General features: G+C 44.7%; 1 protein-coding gene across 1 annotated transcript; it reads right to left on the reverse strand.

Annotated features, from left to right (window-relative positions):
• Nucleotides 1-6,233: 6,233 nt before the first annotated feature.
• Nucleotides 6,234-8,936, reverse strand: LOC126548559 (uncharacterized). The gene is made up of 3 exons (XM_050196784.3): nucleotides 8,701-8,936; nucleotides 7,350-7,784; nucleotides 6,234-6,389 (listed from the first exon to the last, which is right to left on the reverse strand). The coding sequence occupies exons 1-2, from the start codon at nucleotides 8,713-8,715 to the stop codon at nucleotides 7,371-7,373; spliced, it is 429 nt and encodes a 142-aa protein (XP_050052741.1). The 5' UTR covers nucleotides 8,716-8,936; the 3' UTR covers nucleotides 6,234-6,389; nucleotides 7,350-7,370.
• Between the last annotated feature and the right edge of the window lie 2,301 nt (nucleotides 8,937-11,237).

Consider the following 11,237-nt stretch of genomic DNA (forward strand, 5'->3'; position numbering starts at 1 on the left):
TTGAGGAACTTTACGTTCTGTTCGGCCACACCTTCTTTCGCGTCTGGCCTTAGGTTATGCAGGGTGGATTATTTTTCCTGTTCCGCAATCAATGTGGCAGGCCTTACATTCAGTAACTTTCTTCTGCGTTCTGCCTCTCAAGAGATTTCAGGCTACGGTGCATTCCTGACCTCTTCATTAGCTAGCGTACTTTCCGCAATATCGCCTATAGGGCTGTCCTGTTTGGTGCTGGAAACCTGTTTCCTCCACCACTGGACATTCGTACACCGCTTTGGCAGCCAGCTCCCTTGCCTTGGAGGGAGTTAGGGCCTGTACTACCCCCTCACTAAACCCGATTCCCCTGCGTCACAGTAAATTCTAGGATTTGTTAGAAAACAAATATGGATCCTGTGGCGGGAGATGTGCCGAGACGGCGGCCTCAGTGTCCAGTACTCCAAAAGGGCCTTCAATGCGAATCTTTGCCACAGGGAAACAAACACTGAAGGCATCTACGGCTTGCCTTATCTAAGCACATTCTCCCGTGAACTGGCCTTCCTCCACGTACGACAGGTGCACGATCTCCATTGTGGCTGACGAGTCGCGAAGTACCCGACACGATTTGCCGTTTACCACGAGGTCTTGAATGTACGGTTGTAGCAATTTCAGATTTTCCTCGTTACTACTTAGTGACATCAACACTAGTTTGGAATTTTTATACCCCACGGAGATATGCCCCGTTTGCTGGCAGTTGTAGTAAACCACTGGTTTCTTTGCCTCGAAAGATTTTTTCTTTTGCATTTGTGCCCTCTGTCCCGGTGACTCCTCTTTTCCCTTGCTGTTCTCGTCACTAATTGGCCCAATGCGAGGCCTCCCACTGACCTTTCTTTGCCATCGAGTCCTGATTGTACCCGTGATTTCAAGTAAACAAATGTCTTTCCAAATGCAAGTCCTGGAACCATTACACCTTTCCACGTACGCTGGAGCACCTCGTACCTATTGTATCCCCATAACGCTCTGTGTTTCATTATGGCCGCATTTCTCTTTCCCTTTGCTGTTATTGTTTTTTCCTGTGCTTCCAGATATCTATCGCTTTCGTTTATCCATATGCCAAGGTATTTATATTCTTTTGCCCGAGGTATTTCCAGGCTCTGAATTGACACTGTCTCTTCACTGTTTTTATTGAATATCACAACGCCTGATTTTTTGACGCTAAATTTCAGGCCCAAATTAACCAGACACAGATATTAACCAGACGTCGCATATCACTTTGCTTGTTAGCTAGCAACACAATGTCGTCCGCATAAAATAAACATGGAAGCTGCTGCTCTACTACTGTACCCGCCTGTTTGAATGAGAGATTAAACCAGATATTACTTCCTTCTAGCGCCCTCTCCATCCTCACCATGTACATCATAAACAGCACTGGAGATAAAGGGCACCCCTGCCTCAGTGTTTTGTTGATGTCAACTTTCTCCTAGCTCCTCATCCCTTCCCATTCAACGCAAACGTTATTTGCTAGGTAAATCTCTCTCAAAAGCTGTATACAATCGTCACCCAAGCCTTGCCGTTCCAGAATATCCCCCAAAATGTTGCGGCCTACGTTGTCATACGCTCCTGTAATGTCTAAAAAGGCAACATATGGCGATATCCCTTCTACTCTGTATATTTGCATAGACTGAGTAAGGACAAATGAGTTATCATCCAGACTACTACCTATTGTAAAGCCATTCTGAAGTTACTGCCTCTTTGTTGAATAACGCCATCTGGTGGGTAGCGGCATGCATGTTCGCATTTTGGCACTTTTTCTTTGTTTTCCATGCTCGTTTTAAGAGGGACGGATAACATTGTCCGTTCACCATGTTGTATTTGCTCTTGTTTTCTCTTGCTTTAGCTGGCAAGTGATGTATTCTTCAATCTTTTTATTCCTTTACTCTTTTTCGCTTTGTCCGTTTTTTTCCTCCTCTCAAATAAGGTGGGCGGGATGTGTCTTTTAAGAGATAAATGCTATCCCTTTTCTTTATTTGTGGTGTATGTATATGTTTACGTGATTAATAATAATAATAGAAAAGTAGCATGCAAATTAGTCTGTAGCCGAGCAAATGCCATGGGAAACTCTTCAACTCTATTTGATGTCACTTTCTTGCATTGGTCCTGTGCATACGAACATAACTCGCTTTGACGGTGGCGGTAGGTTGTCGCTATATCTATTCAATGTGAAACGCATTGCTGTTGACAGTCATCGTGAGTTGGCTCCTGCCGAATTTCTGACGTATTCGAAACTTAGATGCCTAATTTACGTTACAGCTAGTTGCCGTCTTACGGTCTAATTTGTAGCCGTGCTCGCTCCCTAATCGTAGTGGGCCAGTTTGTCTGGCAGAGAGTCCTTAGGCACTAGGGTGACAAAGCGACATCCCGACTAGTTGGGCCCGAAGCGGCCCTGAGCTGCTCGAATCCGCAGCATCTCGTAGATGGTTGCTCGCCGCAAACTCCTACGATTGCGCTCCCTACGGAGAGGGACACGTTCCGCCGTTATCAAATGAGTAGGACATCCTTTTCTCTTGTTGCCCAAGCCTCTTCCCGCCATTTCTGAACCGTACGTGTTGAACAAGGGGGCGCCATAACCGAGCAAGCTTGATATTTTTCCCAAAATATCCACAATCGTAGGCCTTAAAACTCTTGATGAGCAGTGGATTGAGTTTGATGGATTACACAGTATGGCTGAGTTAGCTCTCTCAAACGCGCTGACTCCCACTCAGGATGGAGAAACTTATTGCCGGACCATGCCTCTCTGCACACTGAGCGTGAGGCTATATTTAGCCCCCATTGCGCCATGCATAGAGCAACAACGACACCATCGGCGAACGATAGATGCATGATTGATTTATAGCTTTTTTTTTTCTCTACACAACGATATCAAAGTGAGATGCGTGGGTAGTACCGTTGCGAAGATGGTAGCGACAATACTATAATATGATTTTGTTACATACGGTTTGAGAAAGCGACCCCCTCTGACCAATTTTGAGGACATTCTACGTCAAAAATTTACGAAAAGCGGCCAACTGCGCACACGAAGTAGCGCTTCCTGTTTTGACGTGAAATAAATATGAGAAACACTTCTCCATCACGGCTCAAACGTACCGTGAGTAGCGATAGGTACTGTAGTACCCCCAAACATTACCAACGAGGCGCTGTTTCGGCACGAAAAAAATATTGATTGTATGATAACGAATGTCTATGCATGGAAAAGGTTACGCATCCACCTTTCATCCTAACGGCCGCATCTTACCTGATTTCCGTCAGTGTATTCGCGAATTCACCATGAGTTGATGTTGAGCTCCGTTTGTTATCGCTTGCCGACAGCAACTTCTGCTTGAAGTCGTGATGTGCTGTTGGTGGGTTCTCAGTGCAACACTGTGACGCGGCCTAGCTGGAATTGCTTCATTGCAAAACTTTGTGCTGCACAAACCAGGACTAAGAAATACATACAAGGAAAGCGCTTGTCCTTGTGCACCTTTCTTTTGTGTAGCGCAAAGTTTCACGATCTCAATGCAAATTTTGTTTCGAAACGTTGCATCGAATGAGTAAAATATGCTACTCGAAAAACCTGCACGTTGGCCGTTACAAAGTTTGTAGCGTTCACATCTTTCGCTTCAAGATTTCCAAATGATTCCCAGGCTTTCACTTCAGTTTTCGTTTCCGAAATTTCTTGAAAGTAAAATGAAAAAGCAACTGCTGTAGAGAAATACAAATGTATTAATTGCGAGCACGAATTCGTAATATAAACCTCCCGCGCCTATTGCTGAGCAGACGAAGCGCAGTGCGAGAAATCCCAACAAGACGCTTACTCACAGCGCTCGTATTACAAACTCTATTGTTTGCTATGTATTTCAAACGTACCTGCAACATATATACCCGCAGCAAAGAGTATACACTTTGTGGAGGAAGAATCGCATCATGAAAAGCTTCGTGGTATTTCGCTGTCAACGAAACGCAAGGTGCAATCATTCACTTCCGTATTCGTGAAAGTGTGGCAAGGTATTAATGAAAGAGTGCCTTGAGGCGCGCCTTACTGGGTCGTAAACCATGCACATGAGGTTCTCACCACCTTCATAGATGCTGATTTTTAAGCATGTAATGATTTTAACTCCCATTGTCGACGACCATCGAGTGATATTGAGCCAAAAGCCAGAGTCGTTATCCGAGCATTTCAACGAGAACATCCAGGTAAGTTGCGAGAACAAAAGGAGATCATCCAAGCCAGCATTGAAAACTTTAAAAAGATGCCGTCTCTGGCCCCGAACCTTTGTACAGGACTGCATTACAAACGCTAGCTACTGCCCAAGAAAGTTTAAAAAAATATTGCTTCCCAGTTCTTTCTAGCGTTTTTTCACAATATCTCTCAAGCTGTAGCTTCTAGTACGCTGAAATTTTATTTGTCATTTCCGATAGCGACGTTCAAAAGGCAGATACAGGGCACTATACACTTCTTTGCTTTGTTTTGGCGCTCAGTGCTGAACGCCAGTGGTCCACAAGTTCCGCGGCGCGGGTTACGCGTCACTTCGAGAGATGGCGCCACGCGGCGTTGCGCCTCCTTCAGGCTCTTCTGCCCGCCGCGCTGGCTTAGCGGTTATGATGTTGCATGGCTGAGCACGAAGTCGAGGAATCAAATTCCTCTGCATTTCGATGGAGCATTTCGATGGAGGCGAAATGCAGAAGGCGCCCGTGTCACTTGCAATTGGGGCACGTGAAAGACCGCCTGATGGTCAAAAGTAATCCGGAGTCCCCCAATACGACGTGCCTCATAATCCGATCGTGGTTTTGGCGCGTAAAACACGAAAATTCACTTCATTCTTCTATCTGCGCAGTGCGCTCTGTCTCCCTTGCGTCTTTCGGCGCCTGTCGTGTGGCCTTCAGCCGGTTTTCTTCTTCTAGCTCGGCAGCGTCAATGTGGACCGGTGCACAGTATGGCATGGTGCGGTGTCACGTGGTGGGGTGTACGGTTGCGAACATGCTCTACACCCATTTTCATATTGTGGCTAGTATCATCTCCAACCAATATGCTTTGCCGATTGCCGTTTCATGCTCTCGATTACGGGAGAGCCAGCAATTTTTTTGGGGGGAATAAGACATTAAGCACGGGCAAAATATCAGACTAATGCCGTGTCGTTTTATAACGGCTTCATTGAACTCTTGAAAATGTGAACTTCAATTTATTCACCAACGGCAACGCGTCTTTTCCTTTGTTTCGACGCTACTGACATGTCACGTGCGATATACAACTGATAGCTTAACTGCTATCTCTTTTAGGTGCACGAGCATCGAGTGGCACTCTTGTTTCTTGCGCAGCACTTCTGGTTTGCCTCCTGACACCACCGCGCAAGAAGTTCAAAATAAACCAGAAAAAAATTGAAAAAAAGTAGAGTACAATATTCATGAGTTTCATTATATATATGATATCAGAGCACTAGTTTAGTTGCAAGTTGAATTAATAAAGTGTCTGGATTAATTAGAAATAATTAGAAAACACTGAGACGACCGTGGACGAAATTCCAAATAAATCAGAACAAATTGTACAGTACAGAATTCATGGATTTCATTATAGATACGATATCAGATCATAAGATTAGTTACAAGTTGAGTTACTGAAGTGTTTGGAATAATCAAAATTAATTACAAATCACTGAGATGACCGGAGACGAAATAAAAAATTAATAAGCAAAATATTGAAAAAGATTGTACAGTATCAAACTCAAGGGTTTCATATAGATATGATATAAGAGCTTAAGTTTGGTGTCAAGTTGAGTCTCTGAAGTGACTGGAGTAATTATAATTAATTAGAAATAACTGACTGCCGCACACCAAAGCAGGGAATTGTAGACTCTAGAGACCCGCCACCTGGGGAGCACGACTTTGGCGAAATTCCTGGAAACCCGGAATTAGAAAGCAGAAGTAATGACGTCACTAATAACGTCACACACAAGAAGGTGGCATGATGTTCAACCGACTAATTAATAGAAAACAGTTGCCTCCGAGTGCGGTTCCTGCGTCGCCTTCGCCTAAAATTAAGCTAAAGAACACCAACGCCAAAGTCCGAGTGCCACTAAATGACACCTAGGTCAAAGATTAGGGTTACCTACCAATTTAGGGGGAATTCTCTGCAGGTGTCACTGCTCGCGTATTGTTTCGGTACTTTGTTAGTTGAATTCTTGTCATTATTTTTCAAATAATAAAAAAAGATATGACAAGACGCGACATTTTAAAAAATAAATTAGCTTTTTTTATTAAACTGCACTTTGTTTGACGTCAGCATCATGCGTCTGTAGAGTGGTCTGCGAAGCTGTTGTCGACTTGAAACAATTTGGTCAGGGTTGGTTCCCAGAAGAACCTTTTTTGGCAGTTACGGTTGTAGCCTGGAAGGAGAGAACAGAAAGAACTGAGATATTATTATTGCACAACGATATCGAGAACGATGCAGCCGGGTAGAGGTTGATTTCTGTAAACAAGTTAGTTTGGTGGAAAGGCTTCACTTCTTTTGCCGATTTTATTAGAACGTAGATAATGTAAAAACTATGATATTATAGGTGCAAGTTTGTTAAATACTTTGCGCTGGATTAGACTGCAGTGATCCGGAGCCAAGCATGGAATAAAAAGAAAGAAAAAATACATTTGTATTCCGCTACGATTTCAGAAGCACTGAGTATCCTTGTGGTGCTTTTCTTCGTATGACAATCTTAGCTTATTTTATCGGAAAAAGTGTCCTACCAAATTAAGAAGTTCTCGATACTGCCGGGTTGCTTTGGGAACGTTCTACTTTTACAAGAGGCTAGCCATTGGTGTGATACTCGTACTAAGGGAAAGTAAAAATTTAACCGTTTTTCTACGTACGAGAACGTCCTAACGGGGTAATCCAGGAAAAATACTCTTGGTCTACACACAATGTCAATACCTGTTATTTTCACTTTAACAATCTAGCCGTACCTTTAGTAGTGTCCGGGCGCGATACGTATATGGAAAAAAGATTACTCAGCTACATGCGCAAGCAATATATCTGAAGGTAAACTGAGTCCTCAAAAAAACTGTGTCTGCCACAAACGAAAGATCTGTGAATTCTTCTGCGAAATAATATAAACCCACACATGCGCATTGAATTGTATTCTTTGGTACAGTACCGGAATGGCCAAGGAAATAGCGTGAAAAAAAAAAGAGAAATATGGGCGAAGGCCAGCTTACAGACAGTTGTGTCTGACTATACTCTCGACTATTCCGAGTCTCTTTTCTTAGCTATTTCTTTCATGTAGTAATACGAATCTATCTGGCTGGCTAATTGGTCTCTAGTGCAATCCGCTTGATTATATACGACCAAGACTTACTGGAATGGCGCTCCTCTTTCTTCAGCCGAGGTAACCTCCCTGCAGTCCGTGTTGATTGTAGAAGCCGCCAGCACCACGGTTAAAGCCAGTGTTGAATCCTCCATAGCCGGAGCCGTATCGGTTGTAGGTGGTCTGATCGAACCCGTGGTTGGTGCGGTAGCCGTCGCGGTTCCTGAAGCCTTGGACGTTGTTATAGGCATTCGCGCTACCGAAGCCTCCACTACCCTGGTTGAAGCCAGACACGCCGCGGTTGAATCCATAGCCGTTGGCACCGGCTACGTGGCCAAAGCCAGTGCCGAAACCAATGCGGCTGTCCACCTCGTCCTTCTTCTCTCCAGTAGCAGGTTCCTGCTTGGTTGCCGGTTTCTCTTCGGTAACAGGCTTGTCTTCGGCATGTGCCAAAGTGGCTACGGCCACAAGGACGGCTAGCGCAAACTAGTAGTTTGCAGGGAAGAAGTAAAGAGTAAAGAACACAAGTCGCTACAGCAGTGACATGACATTTCCGAAATAGCTTACACGACGAAGTGCACTCGCGTTGTATTGTGAATAGGCAAAGAAAAAAATTGAGACAGAGCGTAGTTGTGTTGATAATATCTGTGGAAGGCTGCCTTACAAAGGGATACTACTTCAGTTAACCCAGACAAACTTTTAGAAGCGAAGATTTGCCGGACGGTACTCTAACTGAACGCTTCACTGCACAGTCTTGACACTGAAAGCGGTTGTGTCACAAGACCAAGTTATTCTATCATTGTCATCGTGCAATGTCGTCTCAAATTACCTGGCTGGCACAAAGGCATCTCGCCAATTAACTGCAAAGATGGGCATGTGCAAAGGAAGTAAGCTCATAGCCATGTGCATATGTGTTGGTATTTAGCGCATTACTGCTAGCTATTTTGACAGTGGGGCAGAAGTTTTCCAATTTCTTACTATTTTCCAGCTTTGAGCGGTGACATTGCCGCAATCATTGTGCAGCGATAAAAACAATATTTATTTTCTGTCAGCACATCCCCTAATGAAGAGTAGAAAGAGAAAAATAATCTAAGAATGCACCTTATTTGGTACGCAATTAAAATGAAAAATCTTTGTTGCATGGCTACTCCTGCATTAGTTGTCACAAATCTTCAAGCCATGTACGCGGTACGTGGGCAGAACCTCCAGATAACCAGTACGTTAATAACGACCCATAATTTCTTGAAAGACCTAAAGCAACAAACACTAGACTTTCAGGGACAGAAAGCTCGGGAATCGTGACATAAAGGTACACGATTCTCTTCACTTTCTGACTATTTGAATAGTGCCAATCGGGTGAATAAACTAAGAATACAAACGGTCGTGGCAGAACACAACTCACCAACTTGCGACCCATCTTTTCTGGAGGGCACGGTGTGTGACTGGCTCTCTTGGGGCGCGCTGACCAAGGTTGACTCTCCGGAATACTCAGGGGCAACTTTTATAGCCCCCCAAACGTTGACCTATTGGCTGGGCCATTCCCACTTGAGAGCCAGCGGCGGCATTTTATTTGTGTACGTTTAGATCGGCTTCCCTTTCATCCGGTCCACACCCTCGCCCTCGTCGCCAGCCGGTCCACCTGCTTTGGCCGCCGTGGTGGTTCTGCCCCCTAGACTACGCTCTTGCATCGTCCTAACGACACATCCACCGGAACACAAAGAGGGGAAGGGTTAGGAGACCGCAGGGGAAAGATACAGCGCACGCCCTTCGTTGGAGGCCCGACGAGGCGCTCCTTGCCAGGTACGTGGCAAAGGAAGGCCAGACAAGGCAAAACGCGCAGCCCGGCTTCGTCTCCGCCGGCAGCGGAGAAAACCGGTGACGATCATGACCGGAGATGGGCGAGGGGCAAAAGGGAAGGCGCAGGGGGAGGGCAACCGAGAGGAGGTGAAGTCGCGGCCGCGAGGAGTTGGGATGTTGCTCGTGCGCGTGTAGGCTTGCTTTTTCTTTGCTATCGAATTCGTCGTCCGGTCCGGCTCGCCGGCAGCACGCGCGCGCGGCTTTGTTGCCTCCGTTTGTGCGCGGTCGGTGGTGCGTCGCCGTGGCTCGATGAGGCAGCTCGCTGATGGGAGAAGAGAAAATAAAAAAAAAGAAGCGAGAGAAAAAGTTGCTACGGGATGTATACACAGAAAGACGCGTAGGACTCCGGGAATCAGAAGAATAGGCGTGGAGCGGCGGTTGCGTCTATCGCGAGTGGCTCGCAGTTGTGGACCTCTTCTAAGAAATGTCGAGGTCGGAACGCTACGTGCAAGTGTCTTCGGAACAGTGGAGCTTCGAAGAGAGGGCTCGGCAAGCAAAGGAGATGAGGAGTGAGTGATCTCCGGGCACGTGCGGTCTTTCAAACGAAATACCGAGTAGTCACAGCCACTTCTGTTAGACATGTATTACAGACTGAAACTGCGACAAGGTCAGAAAAAATAACCGATGTAACCTTGTCAGCCTGAACCACTTGCCCTAACTGCACAAACTAAGCGTTTATTTTTTTCGCTTCGACGGAGTTCTCAATGGGCATATTCTCGTGATTTTTGTAAAGCCTTTCGGCAATAAATGCCTTAAGCTATTTATTACCTAAAATCGAACATTGGGCACATATATGTTCATTAAATTGGAATTATAAAACAATCTTCCCGCTCATGATTACAATGCAAACTGTCTTTTTCACCTACTATGCGAAGGTTAGCATGCTTGCACGAGGAATTCAGGCTGCATTCCCCATCTGAGGACGTTTCGCAGTAAACAAGATAAATAATGAACTCGACGCAACGATGAAAGCTTGCAGATATCGCAAGATAACCAGAAAACTACAGCATAAGTATCAATGATGTGTACGTATGACGCCTTCCCCGAACCTACTACATCGATCTATGGGAATAGAACTTCTTTACTTCAGGGCGAACGGTGTGAAGTTTCGGTTTCTTTACGGAGAAATACTTTATAAGAAACCGAACAGGTTACCTCGGCTACTTGGAAAGCTTCCTGCTTGGAATATGAGAAATTGAGCCCACTGTTTAGTCAATACATTTACTATGTGGGTCTTTGTTCTGTCGATGCGTGCTCCAGCGTCGGAAAGACGGTAAGAAATTTATACGACTTTATAAATGAAATAAAAACAAATTACCTTACAATACACCCCCCATGTAGTTTCTCTTTAAATACAAACATCTTGGGTCATATAGAACATTAATAAACCTATCAGGGAGGAGAGCAGATTAGGGAGGAGTTAGCATTAACATTAAGAAAAATAGCGTTGTTTTCGCGTTTAGCATAGGCTGCCTACTCTTGACGGATGCCTATAAGGAGAATGCCCTAGTCGACAGCGATACGGCGGCTGCGCAACAAGGCTTATTTTACTTGCAGGTGTAAAGCAATAGAGCATGTTGTTTGATACAGCCGATAATAAATTTTGTAACTTTTTCGCGGCATAATGGCACAACATTATGTTTCTAAGCCTCACTTGGTTTTCTAGAAAACTAATGGTCAGCAACGCACAAAATCGAATCACTAGTGTAAAAGAACACACATAATGTGTCCAGTTACACCATCGTTTTTAAAAATCGCCTGTGGCAGATAGCATAATTCTAGTCGTTGAGCTGGATTATTCACAACGGCGGAAATTACCAGCACGAGACATCGAAACACATCTTTAACGAACATTGGGGAATTAACTTTTTGAGTAATTACTGTATGGCACATATTGCAGTTTACGAATTGTAGTCAGTGAACTTGAAAGACGAATCAAATTGAAAGATAATTTCTAGGGTGATACCGATTTCGATATGGTATTTCTCAAATGGTGGAAGGAAAGACATGGGCATTCTGTTATTCCTCTGTTTCAATGCATAAAAGAACTGGTTGTTAAAAAAGTGAGTGGACCAAGAGTGC

This window comes from Dermacentor andersoni, chromosome 1 (assembly GCF_023375885.2).
Source record: "Dermacentor andersoni chromosome 1, qqDerAnde1_hic_scaffold, whole genome shotgun sequence".
Classification (NCBI taxonomy): Eukaryota; Metazoa; Arthropoda; class Arachnida; order Ixodida; family Ixodidae; genus Dermacentor; species Dermacentor andersoni.